At 40.0% G+C, this 23292-nt stretch overlaps 1 protein-coding gene across 8 annotated transcripts in view; it reads right to left on the reverse strand.

Moving 5' to 3' along the window:
• utrn (utrophin) overlaps positions 1-23292 on the reverse strand; it is a 310852-nt gene that overhangs the window by 61586 nt on the left and 225974 nt on the right. For all 8 annotated transcript variants that reach the window (XM_088625185.1, XM_088625187.1, XM_088625188.1 and 5 more), the window contains 2 exons: positions 9963-10024; positions 7808-7882 (listed from right to left, as the gene is read on the reverse strand). In XM_088625185.1, coding sequence (XP_088481311.1) covers positions 7808-7882; positions 9963-10024 — 137 coding nt within the window. The remainder of the gene's footprint in view (positions 1-7807; positions 7883-9962; positions 10025-23292) is intronic.

The raw sequence follows: 23292 nt of genomic DNA on the forward strand, positions 1-23292 counted from the left end.
GATTAGATATCTTCCTTTCATTTCATTTTAACTATGGTCAGGTACAGGACATACAGTAATAAATACATGAAAACCAGTGATCAAATTTAATCCAGGTTGGAATAACAAAGCAACAGAGAATTTCAGAACAGTAAACAGAGACCACTCAGAAGGAATCACTCAGGAAACAATGTAGATGAATATGGTAAACTACTGTACTGACTCCCTGTGTCACAGATGGCCAAGATGTACTGTATCTTTCATTAATAAAAACTCAATTTTGCTATCATATTATACAATATTTTATGACTGAGCTATCAATTTTGTGCATTTTCATTTGGCCGATAAATATTTCATCCAAGTGGAAATAACAATGGAGCAGCAGGTAGCTGGTAACGGCCACAGAAGTTAAATTATGAAATGATTCTTATACAGGGACCATGAAATTTAGTAATATCTATGTGAACAATGGCACTGTGCCACACTCGTCCAGCTCTCACCCCAGCATGGAGAGGCTGATAAAGAGCAACAGAGGCAAATTCATCTGGAATTCACAGTGCAGTAAGCTGAAATACTATTGCACGGTATATTGCATTGAAGGTTATATCACTTGCTCATGTTGCTGTTACACTGAGAAACTTGATTATTAATTCATGCTTATGCATCATTGTATGGGATTTGAAGTGGTGACAGGATTTGGCCAAAAAGAGAATTTAACAGTGACATCAAAATAATGTCAGAGAAAGTCCACATATTACTCAAAGTAGTTAAAAAATAAAATTAGGGTGTAGAAACTGTTGTAGACATACTAAATATAGGCACCCTGTAACCACAATAGATCAGGGAGATTCAGTAAATAATTAAAAATTGAAATAAACCACCATACTTGGCACTAAGAATGGAGTTTGCCTGGGTGATGCTCTGTGTAGGGTTTGGATCAAATGTAACACTTTGCATCTAGACCAAAGAGTTACAATTTTGTCTTGTCTGACCATAAAATATTATGAGGCTGTTTATTAAACGTGCAATGGCAATGGTATCTCTTCTGTTTACTGAATCCTTAACTCAACCTAGAAAGTGTCAGTTTTGATAAACTAAATATTCTAAAAGGCTTTAACTGTACTTAAGTTTGCAACAATCTCTACACACACCTACTGTATATAAAGTTTGTTTTTCACTTTCCCTCTCTAACCACCATCTAAAACTATGTCCAGCTCCAGGAAAGATGATAATTTCAGTTTTCCTCAGAACTACATCATGCATAAGGTAAAATGTCATCCATGTTGATTTAATACTGATTATGTTTTGCCAATAATTCAAAAGAAAACCGACATTTCTTTACAGTGACCCACATAACTACACAGTCAATATGCTAATTTATGTTTGCTAACATTCAAATAAGTCAGCTAGTACAATATCAATATTGTAAACTATTTGTGATAAAGAGGTATTAGGTACACCTTTTTCAGTAGCAGTCTTACAAAACCACAGGGTTAAGGTTTTTTTCCCAAAGGTTTTAATTCTCTAGCTTTCAGCTTACAACAATATTGCTCATTTATCAACCTATTGCCTCTAAGATCACAAGTACATCGGTTTAAAACTTTACTATACTCTTAACAAGGCTTTTAAAAAGGCTTTCACAGGTTTTTTAAAGAAAAAAGGAATAAAACACATCTCAAAGAAGTGGAGGAAATACCACCCAAAAAGCTCCTCCAAACACTATTAATGAAAATTGGTCTGGAAGGATTCTAATGAATCCAAGTACTGTATATACCGTATACTAAAGGAAAAAAAAAACGCAAAACACCTCCTACACACTCTGGCCCTCCTGTCTGTGTGGAACAGGCTGAAGAGTGACTCATCCTTGAAGAGGACCTGATGCCACTGCTGACGAGTCCATCCCAGCCTCTGTCTGGACCAAGCCAGTCGGGTGTGACGTCTAGGAGGTGTGAGCAGAGGGCCTCTGACAGGTTGTCTTGCTCTAAGGCCAGCAGCATGGAGCCTCACTGTCCTGTCACTGATGTGGGCATTGTGTTAAGAACCATTCAACGTTGGTCAGATGAATGAGATTTTATACTAAATCACTGTTTTGCTGCCACTGACTGGCAGATCTTCCGCGCAGCTGCCGAAAATAATATCAATCTGTATATGGACTATGTTACTGGCTACATCAGTAAATGCACTGAAGACGTGGTTCCCAGGATTACTGTTTGCACATATCCGAATCCGAAACTGTGGGTAAATGGCAAAATACGCGCCAAACTGAAAGCTAGGACAGCTGCTTTCAATTCTGGCGATATGGATAAATACAAAAAATCCAGATACAACCTCAGGAAAGCTATCAAAATAGCTAAATACAACTACAGAGTAAAATTAGAGTCATATTATCACGGCTGCAACACACGTAACATGTGGATTGGTATACGCACCATTACAGACTACAAAACGCAACCCAGCTATGTCGCACAGCAGTCTGCCTCTCTTCATGATGAGCTAAATTCATTCTATGCTCGGTTTGAGGTCAGTAACGCAGATCCAGTCAGGAAGATTCCAGAAATCCAAGACGGAAACCCACTGATCATATCCAGAGCGGATGTGTGTAAAGTTTTTAAAAAGACCAATCCACGCAAGGCTCCTGGCCCTGATGCTATCCCTGGCCGCGTTCTGAAGGCATGTGCGGACCAGCTGCCAGATGTCTTCTCGGACATATTCAATCTCTCTCTAGCTCAGTCCATAGTTCCTTCCTGCTTTAAGAAAACCACCATTGTTCCCGTTCCTAAGAAACCCAGAGTCAGCTGCCTAAATACCTACCACCCTGTTGCACTCACATCAGTTATCATGAAGTGCTTCGAGCGGTTGGTCAAAGCATACATCACCTCCTCACTGCCTTACACCCTAGACCCACTGCAATTTGCGTATCGCCAGAACAGGTCAACAGAAGATGCTGTTGCCACTGCCCTTCATACTGCCCTCTCACACCTGGATAAGAAAGGAACATATGAGAGAATGCTGTTTGTTGATTACAGCTCAGCATTCAATACCATAGTGCCCTCAAAGCTTGTCATCAAGCTCCAGGACCTGGGACTGAACACCTCCCTCTGTAACTGGATCCTGGGTGGGCACCAACATATCCTCTACCCTGACTCTAAACACTGGAGCCCCTCAAGGCTATGTGCTTAGCCCTGTCCTCTACTCCTTATTTACTCATGATTGTGTCGCCAGTCATAACTCAAACTCCATCATGAAGTTTGTGGACGATACAACAGTCATCACAGATGATCACAGATGGTGAAGAGTCTGCGTACAGGGAGGAGGCTGAAACCCTGGCAGCATGGTGCCAGGAGAACAACCTCTCTCTGAACATCAGTAAGACTAAGGAGATGATTGTGGACTATAGAAAACACCAGGGAGGAAATCACACACCTATCTACATCAGTGGGAATGCAGTGGAGAGGGTCAGCAGTTTTAAGTTCCTGGGAGTTAACATCTCAGAGGAGTTAACCTGGACCCACCACACCAACACCGTGGTCAAAACAGCACGGCAGCGCCTATTCTTTCTCCGTAGGCTAAAGAGGTTTGGCATGCCATCAGATATCCAGGCCAACTTCTACAGGTGCACTATTGAGAGCTTCCTGACTGGTTGCGCCACTGCCTGGTATGGGAACTGCTCTGCCCGGGATCGCAAAGTACTGCAGAGGGTAGTGAAGTCAGCACAGCTCATTACTGGCTGTGAGCTACCAAACATCCAGGATATCTACTCAGCTAGATGTCTGAAGAAGGCCAAGTCCATTCTCAAGGACCCCAGTCATCCCAGTCACAAACTGTTTTCCCTCCTACCGTCTGGTAAACGGTACAAAAGCAGTTGGTCCAAGTCCAACAGACTACGGAACAGCTTCTACCTCCAGCCAATAAGACTGCTAAATAGCCAACCTGCAGCTCCTTTAGCAAATCACCTGTAATGGCTACATGGACAGAGAGTTTTCACTGTATTCAGCATAACTGCACTACTAGTATATATTGCATACACCATGGACACATAGCAGCTCTACTCATATTGAGTTTTATTCAATTTCTATTACATCTATTATTATGTAACCTTATTTTCATAACCTCAATTTTGTGATTTTTATGATTTCTGTGATTCTTGTGATTTTTGTGAGCTCACGGAAAAGACATTTCATTGCCAGCAACTACTGCTGCACGCTGTATTGTTGTGCATTTGATAAATAAACTGATTTGATTTGTGTCTGCCGGCAGTTTCAGCAGCAGTATGGGTGGCAGATCTGAAATGATCTCTCAGATGGACCAGTCTGATGTGTCGGTCCTGCTCTGGTGTAGTCACTTGAGGGCAACCGGATCTTGGGACGGTCAGCTGTCCTGCCGGTCTGCTGAAACCTTCTCTGCTGTAGGACACAGTGGAGCAGCTTACCCTTGGTGTCTGGCAATGCTGGCACATGACATGCCTGCCTGCAGCATGCCAATGGCCCTCTCCCTTGCATCTGGTGACATTCGAGGAATTATGGAATGCACAGAAAACTGACTAAGTGTGGCCTTTTTCTTGCAGTGACCTAAGCTTTGAATTAAGGCATTTTTAAAGGTGACTTGATCAGGCATTGTTCCACCTGGACCTCGTTGGGTAAAAGTGCACCTAACAAGCTTTCGTGGGACTGGTAAGTTGCAATGCCTCACTGCACAAGCTGTATTGCTGGTCAGAGGGCTTAAAACAAATTGACAACTTTTTGTGAAAGTACATAAGCTAGAACTATAGTATTCTCATTCCAGAAAATGGTGTGTTTCTTTTTTCCATCAGTATAGTGTGATCTCTTCACAATAAAGTGATGTCTGAGCCCGTCATACAGCAGCTGTCCTCTGCTTCTCATATCAGTCTAGGGTAGTCTATGTGCTTGAAACACCCTATATGCTTTCTATTATATAAAAAAAAATGTTTCTACATGACCATCGCATCCAATTATTCCTTAATCAAAATATGTTTTTCTTTGCACATTTTCAAGGATTAACTGTCTAATTTGCACATTTAAAAGCTGTCAAATTAACAATGCAAATTTACTATTTTATAGCTAGTAGCTTGCCAACTTTGTTGGTGGTATTTTCTTTTTCACTTAGAATATACAATAATAATAATAAACTTTATTTTATATAGCGCCTTTAAAGGTGGCTTCTCAAAGTGCTTTACAGGATGACAACAACAATAAATAAGAACAATACACAAGATAAAACACAATTACAATATATAGAGGAGACCGTGGATGGTGGTACTAAGAAAGCAGAGGAGTGAAGAATGGAACCAGTTAAGTAAAGACTTTCTGAAGAAGAGGGTTTTGAGTCTGGATTTGAAGGAGTTTAGGGAAGGTGACTCTCTGATATCCTTGGGGAGAGAGTTCCAGAGCTTGAGGGCATAACAGGAGAAGGCCCTGTCACCCATACAATGTAGATGGGCTTGGGGGACAGTAAGGAGGGCAGAATTAGAAGAGCGAAGGTTGCGAGGTGGGGAGTAGGACGATAATAGTTCAGACAGGTACTGAGGTGCCAAGCCATACAGAGCCGTATAGGTGAGCATGAGGATTTTAAAGTCTACACGGAATTTGACCGGAAGCCAGTGCAAGGACTCCAGGATAGGAGTAATGTGTACGCTTGCACTAGACCTGGTCATGATTCTGGCTGCTGAATTGTGGACATACTGCAGTTTGTTCAGAGTAGATTTAGATACCCCAGAGAGTAGCGCATTACAGTAGTCAATTTGAGAGAACACAAATGTGTTGATCAGCTTTTCAGCCACAGTTAATGATAGCATAGGGCACAGTCTAGCGATATTTCTAAGGTGAAAAAAAAGATGTTTTGACAGTATGCTGCACATGTGGGTCGAATGTTAAGCCAGAATCGAATATAACCCCAAGGCTTTTCAATTTTGATTGAAGCTCAAGTATAGAACCATCTACAGATAGGGTTACAGGACTGGCTTTACGAAGTTGATGGGGGGTGCCAATAAGCATGACTTCAGTCTTGTCGCAGTTAAGATGAAGGAAGTTTTGAGTCATCCAAATTTTTATGTCAGAGATGCAATTAGATAGAATAGAGACAGCCACATCAGTGTCAGGTTTGGTATGAATGTAAATTTGAGTATCGTCAGAGTATACAGTACATAAATCAGGTTCCTTGTCTCCAGTATAAGTTTTGCTCAGTTGTGATTCAGGTTAATTGTCAAATGAAATGGGGTTAGTTTGACTGCAAAAGGGCTCTTGGATCATTTGTTACTTCCAACTACTTTGTTGTGTGTTATAAAACAACTTAAAAATTCCATGCATCATTACGATCATATGATCAGTGAGACAACAGCTCTGATTGGACAAGTCATTCAAAAGTATTAAAAAACATTAAGGGTTACTACCGGAATGTGCTTCACAAACTTAAAATTTTAATTTTCAAACCTTTTATCATTTCTATTACCACTGTCTTGCACTCTAGGAAACACTAATCATGAATTTTGTTCTTCTTTAATTTAGATGAATTGACCATTGCACTTAAGCTCTTTACAGATACCATGACAGACAGTTTCCTTCAACATGAGAGAAAGTCTGAAAAAATCCCTTGTAACATGTCTACAACCATCCACATTGACCCTTTTCCTGACAATGATCTGACTAAACTCATTCTGTCCCCTCCCTCAGCACTATAACATTTCTTCACTGTAAACTGCCACTATTATTGCTCAGTAAATATAAGATCCTTGAACTATTTTTCTTCTCCTAAATGTAAATTTGTTTCCTTATATAGAAAGTACCCATGTCTTTTTTAATTCTTTGAGTATTACCAGTATGGAAGATGTCTTACACAATTAAAAGTACTTAGAAAGTCTAAAGAATTATTTTCCAGTAAACATGGAAAGGTGACAGACAGTAATTAACAAGGGAGAATGGAGGCTTCAGTGTCTGATCCTACTTTCAGAGACCTTCTGTTAATGTTAAAACTGCTAACTTGCAGAAAAAAAAACTTTTAAACAAATAAAATAAAGAATGCTATTCAACATGTAAAAACCATAAGGCTGACAAATAATAACTGACAAAGTAAAAATAAAAGCACACAGCAGCATAGACCTTTCTGTGATATTAACACCTGTTCAATTACAATCTGGCAAAAAAATACCTCATTAGCGCAGAAATTACTTTTCTAATCTTCAGATGCTGTCATCTGTAATATTTTACAGCTTTGGGCACCCTGTCTGGCAAATACCAGTCTTTGCAACAAAAGTAGAAATATGATCTGAATACAGATGTGACAACATTACAGTTGACAGAAAAATAAAAAAATAACATTTTTATCTTTGCTCTGGGCTCCTTGTTCTTCTCTTTGTACTAGGAGTACTAATTTACACAAATTTTCATTCTAAAACATTCAACCCTTTGTAACCACCATACTCTATACCCCATATAAAACACCACTATAGATCTCTAATCATTTTCCAAGTATTTTTTGGATGAGACAACCATGACTGAGGGAAAATAAGAAACAGCAGTATAACTTGTGCTCTAATTTGGTTGCAGGTATAAACATCTCAGTTAAGGCTAATTTGTTGTTGAAAGTTATTACAAAAAATGGTATCGCAACAAACTTCCATTTAATATGCTTATACTTTTTCTTTAAAAAGGTAATGAGAAGAGCTTTCTTTTATGATAACACAATGCCAAACTTCACATCCAGGGCAAACTAAACTAAAGTTAGAGATATTACAGTAACAACTTATTGTTTCTTGGATGGACACAGAGCCTACTGGTATCTGGTCACAAAAGAAAGGGTTTCAACAGACACTTACAGCAGAGTGCTTTCTGTAGTCTGCGAATCTTCATGGCTGTCCGGTAGGCAGAGAACCGCACATTGTTCAAATCAGCTGCAAGAGGAAAAATACAGTTATACAGTATACTTTTAAATATAAATCAAGGGCAAGGGGTTTTTGAGAAGGAACATAACAGAAAGTAGCCTAAAAATATACATATACATATATACAGTCCTCTTAATCAAGGCAAATACCATACAATGAGAACCAAACAGAAAACCCCCAAAAGAGACAGAAGATAGAGAACTTTGTCTATTCTAAATTGTCCCTTTCACTGTTGCCTGACAGGGCTTGCCATCATAGAAGTGATTCAGAATAAGGCACTAAGTCCTTCCACCTGACCTATGGCTGTATTGTACAGCATGTAATATACAACCAAAATCCTTGTTAACATCATATTAAAGCATACCTTTTATCATTTCTATTATCATTATCCAATTTTTTAACTATTTATCCAGTTATTGAGGCAGTGAAACCTCAGAAACCAACTGTTTCCCTAAATAATTCGTAAATCAACGTATGATATTAGCTATATGTTTGGTGTATCTTAAGGTTGCATATTATGGTAATGGATAAATGTTACTCTATATCATAAAAACGTTTCACCATTTTTCAACAAATATTTAAATTGCTGAGGTATTATTTCAAGGCTCATCTACTAATATCCCATCTGGATTATTTGGTGTCTAAATGTTTCTAAATAAAGCAGATTGTCTCAAACTATTTTACTAAAGAGGAGATACTGATCTGATCAATAAGACAATTAAATACTGTATGAATACAACTCCTTTAAAATGTTCTCCCCATGGAAAGAAGCACAAAAGAATCCACAAAAACTTCAATAGAAACAAGTAATGGTGTTACACCATCATTTTAAAAGATGTTGTGTATTAATATTATTATATTTTTATTGAAATTAGCAAGCACACAAAATGTGGCAGAGGGATTTCTTGACTGTGTCCAGCTTCCTAAAGGCACCTGAACAATTAGACATACTGTAATCTTGCCAAGTGCCTTCCTAATATAAAAAGCAAAAGAAACAAAACTGGCACTGTCTCAGTTGCATAATTTTTCTCGGCATTTCACTTGGCATTATTATCAGACCTATTATCTTGAAAATCACACTCATTCATTAAATTATTCCTTTTTTCAATAGAGCTAGTGAGCTAAAATGACCACCTGGCAGTAAACGTTCACATAAAAGAAAGTGCTCCTCATTAGGCCCATCTGCTAAGACCATAATGCCAAAGCTTATTAACCCTGAGAAGGAAACTGTTGTGGCTCTGATTCTCTCTGAACAGAGCTTTGGATTGCAATGAAATGTAGATTATGGATTGAAGGAATGTGTTTCTTATCATAAGGGGTCAGACTGTAGCTTTTGAAAAGGTTAAACACCAGACAAATGAAGTAACAAGGCTTACTAAGCAAAGGTCACAAAATACAGTTGCAATTATAACCACTAGCTTCTAGGTTTCCCCAAAAAATCAAAACGACAGTATTTTTAAGAAAAACCGAAGAATTATGAAAATAGGATGAGTTAAATGTTGCTCAAATTGAGATACTGACTCAACAGTTCTGAATAATTTGTTCATATTCTCTTGTCCATTCACAAATACATAATAATTCACTAAAACTTCTAAATGAAAATGAGCTCTAAACATGAAGTATAAGCAATACTAAATACAAATCTAAAAAGACTGCTGGTTAGTTAAAAGCATTAAGCATGGATTATAATAAGATGAATATGGCAATGCGAACAATGAACATTGTGAAACAATCTTCCTGGAATATCAGATTCCTTAGAAATCTTAAAGGGTTCAGCTGTTTTAAAATAAAACATGCCTGGAAGATCTCAGAACTCTAGCTGAGGTCATAAGCCCTATTTCAGACCTACAGTAGGTAAAATTAATTAAGATATTTCACATTTAGTAGGCAAGATCGGTCTTTGGACATGCATAAAAATCAGAAAATGAGCTTTCTACTGTTGCTATTGCAAAATGTCATCCCATTCAGGCTGCCAGCTACTGTTGGAAGAGTACAGTAAACCAGCTATTCTCTTGAAAAAACTACCTTATTTACATGAGACAGAGGAGCTGGCTTGCAGCCATGTTAACGAAAAGGCAAGTTTTCATACCTAAAGACTGGAACAGCTCTGTCATCTTTGGATGGTCCCAGCAGGTCGTCTGGGTCTGATGGCTGTAACAAAGCAAAAAAATAAAATACATTACCCTACCATTTCACAGATTCTGCATTCATAATCCTGCATGAAAACTCTATGAGCCCTTTTCTTCCTGCAAGGTTTCTTTACAGTACAAGCCTGGATATAATTGTGAATGTCTGGCCTGTAATACTGCTGGTGCTACAGTACAGCAGTGCATTGTCCATGGTTTTATTTCCTTGGTTCCATTTGGCAGCCAGAAGAAAAGCAAAAATTACACCAGAAAATAGTGCATAGTGCTTTAATATCAAAATAAAAAAAGATATGCAAGATATGGAGTAAAAACAGAATACTCTGAGCTTCTAGTAACATACCATCTCCTATTGTGCAAAATTGCATAAGAAATACAGGTTTTAAGAATGAGATATATCTCTGTTTTGCTCTTCAAATATAACTTCTAATGTTTATTTTACAATTTCATTTTTACTTTAATTTAGAAAAGGGGGAATTGGTTTCACAAACTGAATTATGACTCCATTGGCACCGTTTTCAGATTCTCCAGCAAATTAAATCCAATAGATGAAACAGGTGTCTTCTGATGTTTTGTTTTCTCAATATTTGTTCAAAATATTAAAATGTTACAAAGACCCTGATCATTCATTCTTGTTTAATTTGAAATGAGAAGACATCCTTGCGCTGTATAAGTACTTTCTGTCCATTCCAAAGGAAAGCAATTCCCAACATAAGGTTACACAAGTAATTTGGAAAGTAGTAGTAGAATATACAACTTTCTCATGAAATGGCTCCAGGGAAGGTTTCTAATCCATGACTGTTTTATGTTAAGTCACTTGTGGTCCAGGTTGTTTGTCAAGATCCTGAGATAAAAAGCAACCCTAATACACTCTGAAAGATGTTAAAAATGACATGCAAAGTGGCAGAGCCTGCCTGCTGGTGATCCTCCTGTCCTGTTCCCTTCCACCATTGAATCGCAATGACAAATTTGGCACTTTTGGTATAGTTACCAATTTTCACATCTTGTTTAGTTTTAATTAAAGGGAAAAAAGTAACCCCAGATTCATATACCACAGCATCTGACAGAACAATGCATAACCACTGTGTTGTCCAGCAAGCAATTTGTGATCTATGAAAATGCCAGTTACTCTGATTTTCTAATCCCTTCATCCACATTGAACCAATACTGTTTAAAAAAACCTGTATGTCTACCTGAAAGATTTATTCCCCAAAGTCTGTAATTCCCACAGATTCCAGATTTATTCAGTAATCATTCGACACTGCCCAAAGGAAAGCTCTGATCTGTCCCTTTGAAATAAATTTGTGATGGTTTGAAAAAAAAGCTTTCGTGACACATGGTTGTTTTATCATAGTTTTTTCATATACTTGCACTTGCTTTGTACATCTGTTAAAATTCAGAGGAGAATACAATAAAAGACAATTACTTTTTAAAATGAGAAAACACATATGCAATGCCATATACAATTCTGCTATGTTTTAAAACCTCCATATTTGCTTGAATAATGTTCTGTGTAGCTATTTGACAACAATTCCTGAGTTGTGAATCATTTGTTGCAGAACAACCTTTAACAACATTCAATAATCTGATTCACCTGTTTACAGATCCAGACCTGGTCTTTGAAAAGCATGTCATAGTAGGTGCTTTTCCTGCAACACTTTCAACTAAGGCCAAGCCATGTCACTTGCATTAAAATAAAAAAACAATTCAGACTCTAATGCACTCTGAGTGAAATTTCAATATTTGAAAAAATGAGAAAAAAAAATGCCCCAGACTTTTTATCAGATGATTACACTGCCCAGAAATATTTACTCAAAAAACCTTTAGCTGACAGTCAAATAACAGCAAGTCATCTCCAACCACTTTCTAAAAAAATAAATGAAAATGTTCAGCGATTCACATAGTAATAAAAAGAAAGGTTAAAAAAAGGAAATCCCTAAACCACAATGAAAGGCTACAAAACATAAACAGGCATTGACATTTGTTATGATACAAGTAATAAGGAAAAGAAGAAATCTGGCTCCATGATACAGTATTTAAGGATGCACTACATACACTTGACAGACACGTAAAAGACTAAAGTTTCACAAGCACCTAAAATGTACATGGGACACACAGAACTGAAAAGCAGAGCAATGATGCAGTATTTTCCTGTCTGGAAAAATGTAGACCCTAAAAACTGATGGGGAAAAAAAGAAAGCAGTCACCAGCTTGTATGGGACTCACATCATTACATTAGTTGCTCATAAAACACATTCCACGACAGAGTACACTGCATAGTACATAAAGTTCTATAAAATCATGAGGATCTGCTGGACTAAGTATTAATTAAACTGACGTGGACAATAAGTTTTTACCACAGACTTCACTTAAAGAACAATTTTAGTCACCAAAACACAACTTGCATGTTTGAGTATCATTATACTGTAGCCTACATTATTATGCGTTAGAAAACTGACACTATTTTGTTAGCATATATAAGACCCTGTGAGGGAGTCTACATCCCTGAAAGGAGAACTCACCTGAGAGGACCCTGGGAAACTTCTGAACAAAGTGGCCATTCTGGCTTTGATGTGGGCCAATAGTAGTCACAAAGTCAAAATGGCGGCAGCCAGTCCAGTAATAGATGTAAGAGGACCCGGGGAAGGGTCATCTCTAACGGGTATTTCAGGAACAAAACACTGAAAATACTAAATATGGACCTTAGCAAGATGGCGGCCAAAAGGAATCAGCTGACCAGGAAATGGAAAGGGTCTACCCTGAGAAACAACGAGACACAGCTGAGCCAGATCAGGAGCCGAAATATAAGTGCCCCGGAGGAAGTGAACAGGGCGGAAGCCGGTAAGGTGAATGCGTTTTGGAGGAAAAGAGTGGAAAGAGGTGCATGATTAAGGAATAACGGACTACTGCAAGGAGAAAGGTTTATGATTTTGGATTACGGACACTGGTTAAGGATACAACGCGGATTGGCTTTATTACGAACTTGTGGAACTCGGAACGGATCAGGACTAAGGGAATGGATTACGGACTGTATTAGGAAGGCAGTTATTGAAAGAAACGCCACGGATCTGAGGACAGAAAAGTGTGGTATAAGTACTAACTTCATTTACATAAACTATCTCCCGGAGACACCACAATTGGTGGAGGATGCGGGCAACTCCCGCTCGGGTTTGAGAATCAAAGAGAGCAAGTTTTTTTTTGTGTGTGTGTGCGGGTTTCGCTTTGCGCGTGTGAAGAAACGCTATGGAAGAATTAATACAGCAGTTGTCCCAGGCCACCCTCGCCCAATTCCAGGCATTAAAAGGACAACGAGAAGCTATCGAAGCGCAACTGGAGGCGAACCAAATCCAAAAAGAAACCAACGAACGAATTATAGAGGAGCAAAAATTAATACGCGCAGAATTGTACAGGTTAAGGGAAGAAATCCGGCAGGTAGCGGGGAGAGGCACTGCTCTGGAGGAACAAATTACGCTAGAAAAGATGACTGAGCTTGATGATGTGGAAGCGTATTTAACCACCTTTGAAAGAACTGCAGCTCGAAATGCATGGCCCAAAGAGCAATGGGCTGGGAGAGTAGCCCCTTATTTAATTGGAGAAGCCCAAAAGGCATATTATGATTTAAAAGAAGAAGATGCAGAGAATTATGAGACTCTGAAAAATGAAATATTGGCAAGACTAGGGGTAACCATGGCAATACGAGCAGTCCGGTTCCACAATTGGAGCTACCAGATGAACAAGCCTACGAGGTCTCAGATGTTTGACCTGGTACATCTGGCAAAGAAATGGCTCCTGCCAGAAGAATTAAACCCAGGACAGGTGGTAGAAAGGGTGGTGTTGGATCATTTCGTGAGGAGTCTGCCTGTGCACCTGAAATGGAAAGTAAGTGAAGGGGATCCCCAGACCCTAGATCAAGCCGTGGACTGGGTGGACAGACACCATGCCACAGAGGCCCTGATTAGGGAGAGAAAAGGGGACTTTCGGAAGGAGGAGAGAAGAAGCCCCAAGAGTCTGGAAACTGAAATAAAGTATCGGACAATAAAGTATAGTGATTATTGGGAACCTATACAGTTAAAAAAAACCCTTCGGGGGAAGTCTGACTCAAGGCCCCGGCCATGGGAAGAAACCCGGCGATGTTTTAATTGTCAGGAAGAAGGGCATTTAGCCAGCTATTGCCCCGGCCTGTCCGAACCCATGCAGGTAGACCCCAGAGATGAAGCCCTATGCAACTACCTTACAGCGGGGGTCCCGACCCGCGAGGATCCCCATCTTACGAAAATCGAGATAGGGGGAGAACCCATCGAGGCCTTATTGGACTCTGGCAGTGCGGTGACCCTGGTGACCCCTACAATACTTCCGGGAGAACTAGAGATTCCGAGAACAGACGGAATACCTATTACTTGCATTCACGGGGACACCAAAGACTATCAGACGGTCGAATCGAGCATCTCTACAGAACAGGGGACCTACCGCTCAACGGCAGGAGTGGTTGAGCAGTTGCCGTACCCTGTCATACTGGGACGAGACTGTCCCCATTTCCTCCAGATTTGGAACACGATCCAATCAGCTAGGCCAAGACCAATCCCCTGCCCGGAAGACAGTGGTGACGCCCCTACCGACGACCCTGATGAGACGGACCCACAAGAAGGCGGAACTGAACTTGGAGTTGAGTTTGGAAATATGGAACTACCGAACTGGGAACCCCCAGAACGTCGGGGTAAGTTTGGGACGGCCCAACTAGAAGATGGGAACTTGAGACATGCGTGGGGACATGTCAGGAAAATTGATGGGGAGTGGTGTACTGATCCTAACACAGTGAGTTACCCATATTTTATGACAAAGAATAATCTCCTTTATCAAGTGCAGCAGAAGGGACAGGAAGAAGTGGAACAACTCCTTATTCCCCGGCCCTACCAGATGAAGCTCCTCAACTTGGCCCATAGCCACCTCCTGGGTGGGCACCTGGGGGTAAAGAAGACATCCGAGAGACTCCTCTCTAGGTTCTTTTGGCCAGGGATCTATAAGGCCATCGAGAAGTACTGTCGGGAATGCCCCGAGTGTCAGAAAAGTGCGCCACAACCTTATTATAGGAACCCTTTAATTCCCCTCCCAATTATTGAAATCCCCTTCGAAAGGATTGGGATGGATTTGGTGGGGCCCCTGATCAGAACCACCAAGGGTCACCAATATATTCTAGTAATAGTAGACTATGCTACCAGGTACCCCGAAGCCATTCCATTGAGAGCTGCCACCGCCAAAAACATAGCTAGGGAGCTAGTACAACTGTTCGCTCGAGTCGGAATTCCTAAAGAGATCCTAACTGATCAAGGAACACCTTTTATGTCGAAAGTCATGCGAGACTTATGTAAGCTACTGGGTATACAGCAGATCCGAACCTCTGTTTATCACCCTCAAACCGATGGTCTAGTAGAACGTTTTAATAAGACCCTGAAAAGCATGCTTAGGAAGACGATGCAAAAGGATGGAAAAAATTGGGATCAGCTGCTCCCGTATCTCATGTTTGCGGTTCGAGAAGTACCGCAGGCTTCGACTGGATTTTCCCCCTTTGAATTATTATACTCTCGGAAACCACGGGGCCTATTGGACGTGGTCAAAGAATCGTGGGAACATCAACCTTCCCCTTTACAAACTATCATTGAGCATGTGGAACAGATGAGAGAAAGAATAAATGTTATTGTTCCCTTAGTGAAAGAAAACCTGGAGAAAGCCCAGGCTCAACAACAACAAATTTATAATAGGGGAGCAGTTGCGAGGGAATTTCAGATTGGGGACAGAGTACTGGTGCTAGTTCCAACCCCAGAGTGTAAATTCTTGGCATCCTGGCAGGGACCTTATGAAGTGGTGGAAAAGGTGGGGCCAGTCAACTATAAGGTCAAGCAACATGACAGAAGACGGCAGCATCAAATCTACCACGTCAATTTGCTGAAAAAATGGCATGGCTCCGAAGTTCTGCTCACCCACTTTTCCCCAGACCCTCTGGAAGAAGAAACGGGTGCGGTAGCCGTGGGAGACCTGGCTCCGGCACAAAAACAGGAACTACAAGAATTCCTATCCCAAAACAAAGATGTTTTTTCCCGGACACCTGGTCGAACCCACCTTATACAACATAAGATCGTCACGGAACCGGGGAAAAAGGTAAGGCTACCCCCGTATCGAGTACCAGAAGCCAAAAGGAAATTGATTAAAGAAGAGGTGGGTAAAATGCTGGAGATGGGAATAATCGAGGAATCCCATAGTGAGTGGGCTAGCCCGATAGTTCTGATCCCCAAGCCGGATGGAACTATCCGATTTTGCAACAATTTCAAAAGGTTAAATGAGATCTCGCGGTTTGATGCATACCCCATGCCCCGTATAGATGAACTAATCGAGCAATTAGGTAACGCTCGATACATCAGCACCCTTGATCTTACGAAGGGATATTGGCAAGTGCCGCTGGCCAAAGAAGATAAAGCCAAAACCGCTTTTGCCACACCTGAAGGACTATATCAGTATAGGCTCCTACCCTTCGGTTTGCATGGCGCTCCTGCAACATTTCAAAGATTGATGGACCGAATTCTGAGACCGTATCGGGATTTTGCAGCCGCCTACTTGGATGATGTTGTAATCCACAGCTCGACCTGGGAACAACATCTACAACACCTGGCAGCAGTAACTGGAGCGTTGCGAGCAGCAGGATTAACGGCCAACCCAAATAAATGTTGTCTGGGGGCTAGGGAAGCCAATTACCTGGGTTATACGATCGGGAGAGGATTGATCATGCCCCAAGATCAGAAAGTACAATTAATCAAGAACTAGCCCAAACCAGCTACCAAGAAGCAAATTCGAACGTTTTTGGGACTGGCAAGTTACTATCGGCGTTTCATCCCAGGGTTTGCAGCCATGGCCGCCCCTCTACACGATCTGACGAAGATGAGCTGTCCGGAGAAAATAAAATGGACCGACTTGGAAGAGAGGGCTTTCCAAGACTTAAAAGCAGCTCTCACTTCTCAACCCGTCTTACAGGTACCAGACTTCAGTAAGCCTTTCATGGTACAAACTGATGCTTCAGACACTGGGATTGGAGCCATACTGTCGCAGGAGATTGAAGGACTGGAGCATCCTATTCTGTATATCAGCCGTAAGTTGAATCCGGCCGAAAAACACTATTCCACGATAGAGAAAGAATGTCTAGCAATCAAATGGGCCCTATACTATTTGAAGTATTATTTATTGGGAAGACAATTTATATTATACACAGATCATGCGCCATTAACATGGATGTTACAAAATATGGATAAAAACGATAGAATTACACGATGGGGTCTTAGTTTGCAAAGATTTCAATTCCAAACGGTATATAGACCCGGAAGGAAACAAGGAAATGTAGACGCCCTCTCCCGAATGCACTGTTTATTTTTTTCTAGATCGCCCGAGGTCGGGGCTGATCTCAGGGGGAGGGAATGTAAGAGGACCCGGGGAAGGGTCATCTCTAACCTGTATTTCAGGAACGAAACACTGAAAATACTAAATATGGACCTTAGCAAGATGGCGGCCAAAAGGAATCAGCTGACCAGGAAATGGAAAGGGTCTACCCTGAGAAACAACGAGACACAGCTGAGCCAGATCAGGTGCCGAAATATAAGTGCCCCGGAGGCAGTGAACAGGGCGGAAGCCGGTAAGGTGAATGCGTTTTGGAGGAAAAGAGTGGAAAGAGGTGCATGATTAAGGAATAACGGACTACTGCAAGGAGAAAGGTTTATGATTTTGGATTACGGACACTGGTTAAGGATACAACGCGGATTGGCTTCATTACGAACTTGTGGAACTCGGAACGAATCAGGACTAAGGGAACGGATTACGGACTGTATTAGGAAGGCAGTTATTGAAAGAAACGCCACGGATCTGAGGACAGAAAAGTGTGGTGTAAGTACTACCTTCGTTTACATAAACTATCCCCCGGAGACACCACAAGAGCATGGTTTCCAACAGACATAATCATGGCCCACCTGATACAAATAAACCCTGTAAAGTAAAGCAGGGCTGTCTTTGCAAAAATCATGAGAAGATGGAGCAGCTTTGATGGAAATGATGAATAATCTACAGTGAATCTCTGTCGTCTGTGGAGTGATTTGCAGGGAATTTAGCTACATACCCTATAGTAAGCACGAAAACCAACCTAGAATATAGGGAGGGCTCCAAAGAGAGTTAATGTAGGTGTTGTTTTGTTTTTTGCTTTTGTTTGAACGTACAACATTCTGGAAATAAAACAAGTTAAATAGGGATTCTGTTACAGGATTACACAGACTTTTTACTGCCATCGGAAAGCCTCTACACTGGAGTGGCTATTTAATAATCCAGACCTGCAATAAGATCAAAGAGATGAAGACAACATACTGTACAGTGGAAGATGTGTGCTGGAACATAAAAAAAGCTTTAGTTCTATGGACAGAGCAGATAACAGCTGTAAGTGATAAAACCCGAAAGTGTCCAAATGATAACAAGAGGAACATGAGGTCAAGACCTCCCCTGCCCACAGAATCTCAGAAGCACATCAGAAGCACTCAGGTAGTCATATGTTATTGGGAACTCATGAGCTTGAGCTTGAAGGACTAATTTTTACTGTAGGTGTAAGCTTTTTACAAGATAATTACTCACAGAGCCTGGTTAATGTAGTTTACCTAATTAGTGAATTTATTTTTGTATAACTTTAGCGTGCCAAATATATCTTGTTGAACACAAAATGTGGCCAGTATTGAAAAGGTCAGAAACCTTTTCATTGCATTTCATTCCAACACATTTGGTAAACACCAATCACAACCACTAGAGCAAGCCAACAGTGAACTATAAGGACTTCTTTGATGGCAAGACAGAAAACTCTTACCTCACAGAAAAAGTATAAAGGCTATTAAAAAAGTGGTAGTCTTCACCAAAGCTGCGCCATGTGCCATTTATTTTACTGTAAATCTAATCCAGAGATGCCTTTTGACACATAGATTGCTTTGAAATGAAAAAAACGAAGAAATGCTTTGAGAATTCTGCCTTTTTATATTAGATGTGGTACACATCCCTCAGAGCTTCGAAACCTGCTTGCTGCAAATATCAAAACTCAGTTACAATTTATCTGCTTCAGTCTGTATATCTAATTAAGTACACAGTCAGGGCAATTAATAAATGCCCACATTAACACATAAAAGTTCAAATATTGCCTTTGTAACTCTTCACTTCTTCTTTAATGTAAAATATTTATTACCATAAAGCATTTCATATTAAAAGGCAAAAGATGCCTGACAAGGTGTGATGTAGAAATTAATTTAGGAATCTGAGTTACAAAGGTTTATAGCCTGAAAGCTGCAGATCAGCTTTGTCCTTCTAGCTGAATGTTTTTTTTTATTTACAAAAGTACTGAAGTCACATAATTCAGATAACAGGGACAACTTGCAGCTTATTTCTTTTTTCCCAGTATTAGTACATTCATTGATTGTTTGAAGGATGCTGGGATATTTCCACAAGAGTATACTCCCAGCCATACTTTCAATGGTTCAGAGAAATCCACATCTGTACAGAGATTCCACTGTTGGCTACAACTAACCCTGTGACCCATGATTTCTCTGTGTAGCTGTCTTTTGCCCATCTCAGTACATATGTCAGAACCCAACCAACCTTTTTTGATGAATACCAACAGGGGGCACCCATTAGACATAATAACTGGGGAAGAAAAGTGGATCTGGAACAGCAGGTCAAAATAAAGCTTGTGAGTTCACACCAGGAAAGAAAAGGAGGTCATTCTAAAGACATGAAAGGTTGGGGGGAAGGTTACTGTATACCTCTCAAAGGCACTTCTGTTTTAACAGCCCTGCAGTGAAGAAAGGATGAATAGATGTCAGGAATTTCATTTTGCTCATTTGCTGCCTCTCTTTGCTTTAACCCATTAATAGTTCTGTGCCACTTGTCAACCTTCTCAGGTGGGTTTTGTGTCATGCATATTTTAGATTGCCCATTTGGTACAGAACGGTTTGAAGTCCTAAATTGAAGTGCATCCATATTTTTTATTTATTTATAGTTCTTTATTATTAATTTAGCAGTTTTTCTTTGTAACCTTAAGATAAAAGAAATCTATTTCAGGATTTTTCTGTCTTAAATTTAAAAATACTATTAGAATCATAAAAAACACAGATAATGTTGACTGACATCTGATTTTCACTGTCTTCTTATGTCTGTTTAACACAACTGAAACTCACATGATGGGCATTAAATTGTTGAACATTAAATGAAATCTAAATTTGATTCTCTTGTTTGAAGCTTGGGTCATGTTCTTTTTGAATCTGTTAGATTTAATGGCATAACATCTAGAGTGAAGGCAATCTCCAGGTGCTCTTCAAGGATCAATCTTTCTTCTAGTTCTGTTTACACTACATATAGATGACTGTAGTAGTATTAGTCCTCTCTGTCGTAGCATACAAAAATTCTGATTACCTAGCTATCATGAACACATCACATTTTGAAGGGCAGATGAAAAAGATCTTCAACCTAAATGTACAGAATACGGGGGGATTGCCAATTTAATTTTAGAACAACACAACAAAGTTAATGGCTTAATTATTTATGGACAACAGGCTGAAAGAGTAGAGCAATATAAATCCCTAAGCGCTAGAATATAATGTTAAATTATTTTTAGTGTAAGAAGGAGTATGATGCTGTTTAAAAAATGCCAGCAATGTTCTTTTGAATGCAAATTGAGACATTTGCATGTAAATCTGTCAGTCCTTATAAGTCTTTAATAGTAGCTTCATCAAAAGCACACCTGTCTTTTAAGTATTCTAGCTTGTTTTGATGCTGTTTATTTGATGCTGTGAATGAAAACATGCTGAACAAGATTGTTAATCAAAGTACTGTATGAAGCTTGTGAAGATTAGGAAAAAAACCATAAAGAATCTTATTGTTATGCTTTGGAAAGGCAGAACTCAAGGCTCTCTGAAACCAGGCACATTTGCACAAGGAGTTGAACATCATCCAGGTATGTTCAGATTCACTCAGGCCGGATGCCCCTTCCAACTTCCTCCAATTAATGGGTTCTAATTCCGTCAGGATACCTGGACTATCTTGTGCTCTGACCAGGGTAGTGTTCTTAGGATTATTAACCTCAGCCGGACATTCAGCCTGAATCCTGCTCAAAAGATTCCCAGTCTGTCTCAAACCTGCGCTCCCCATTTATGCCCTGCTTCTTTCGCTAAGCTCCAGACACGTTTCTGACCGTTCGGCCCGTAATGCTGCAAGAAGGGCTGCCACCCTGCCTGGATCAGCCCTGAAAGCTGCGTCCACCTCGTTTTACAAATCAGTCCTGTGAGCCTCCCCTTTCCGATCTGCTTCAGCAATCCCCGTCAGCTCTTGTCAGTCTTCGAGCCTTCACTGGGCTCAGCTATTGGACTCATGAGCCTGTCTGCAAGACACAGCTTTTCTCATCTGCTCGCCTCATCATAATGCTTATTAAAAATTTTGCAAGATGTGAAGACAGTTTTCTTCTGTCCCAACACATTTCTTCACTTACTTCTTCATTATTGGAAATGAAGGGAGCAGTTTCTAGTTTTGTTACTATAATATTCTACAAGGATGTTTTCTATGTGTGTTACTAACAGCACCACCATTGTTCCATTCATCTATTTTCCAAGCAATTTAGGGCTGCAGGGGCGCTGGAGCCCATCTCGGCAAGCAACATATGCAAGGCAGGATACAACCATTATCAGGACACCAGTCCATCACTAGGCACATACTGAGAGACACAAACACAGACATGCACACAGTCACATCAGGGCTAACTTTAATAGAAGGCAAATAACCAATACCAGAACCTCTTTTGACTGTGGGGAGAAACAGGAGGACCCAGAAGAAACCCACAAGAACACGGGAAGAACACGCAGATAGAACCCCAGGTCAGAAATTGAACCCAGGGCCCCAGTGCTGCAAAGCAGTAATACTAACGCTTGAGTCACCAATACTTTAGTTAATAGGAACAGTTTAAATCAGACTATAAAACATAAGTTTAACATTGTTAATTTCGCAACAAATTTTGTTTTGATATTAAAAGCGAATATATATTTAAATGCAATATCTTAATATAAATTTGTGGGTAACGTTCATACGGTATGATTCACCACCCTTAGAATTAATAACAAAGTAGCAGAAGTCATGCAAATGGTGGTGGTGTTTCCTTTTAGTGTGCATATATCGTAATATAAAAAAACTGACAGGTAAAGTGCATTACTTCAATCCATCTTATTTTTATTAATGTTCTAAAAAAATAGTTATGAAGAGTCTCAAAATTTACTTAAAATACATTTTTGGTAGAGCAAAATTAAGAAAAAGAGGCCCACGGACTAATCTACAGCGCCACAGTGTTACAGTTACAGCGCTAGAGAGCTACAGTGAATCCAGTTATTCAAGGTGATGCTGTGCTTGGAAATGAGAAGCGCTTTGTACATGTAACTCATAAAACAGCAATATTACGTTTTACAGTTAAATGATAAGAAAAAATAAATGATATTCCTGGAGTTTCATTTAAACCAGAATCTCAACAGATCAGATAGCATACATTAATAACTGCCAGGATATTACTAAGAAAGGAGTATTACTGTTTACTGCAGGTAGGTAATTTCCATATTTCAGCCACAAGGGCCAATTGGGTCAGGGCTAATCCTGGTTACCATGGCATTACGTGAACAGAGAATATGAGACTTCCTCCTGGATGGGGCACCAGTCCAGCACAAAGCCAAATGCTGTGCACCATTCACACAGAAAAACTGACATGGTACAAACAAGGAGGTCATTCGGTCCATCTTGCCTTCTTGGTAGATAAGTTGTTTAAAATGCCCAGGATCTCATCTAGTCATGGATACATACAGCTGGGTAAACTGGGACTAACGGGATAAAGTACCTCACTAAAGGTACAACAGCATAGATTTTAACCCAAAACCCACCAGTTTTGAGTCCAGATACATAGCCACTGTGCTACAATGCCTCCACTGTTAATTGTGCTTTTAAAATAGGACTGTTGTTAAAAACTATTGAAAACATACCTTTATGTCTGAGAAGTGAAAAAAGCTAAGTGAGGTTGAAAAAACAGTGCAGTATCAAAATATGATTTATAATGATTTGATAAAGTGAATATCTGTTTTTGTATGTATCTGATGCCTGTGCTGGTTTAGATTCTTGTTAAAATAGACTCTCTTTACTTTCAGTGTAACATTTTATATGGGGTTATTAGTACAATCTGAGAAGCTGACT

The sequence above is a fragment of the Lepisosteus platostomus genome, chromosome 3 (assembly GCF_059453375.1).
Source record: "Lepisosteus platostomus isolate fLepPlt1 chromosome 3, fLepPlt1.hap1, whole genome shotgun sequence".
NCBI lineage: Eukaryota > Metazoa > Chordata > Actinopteri > Semionotiformes > Lepisosteidae > Lepisosteus > Lepisosteus platostomus.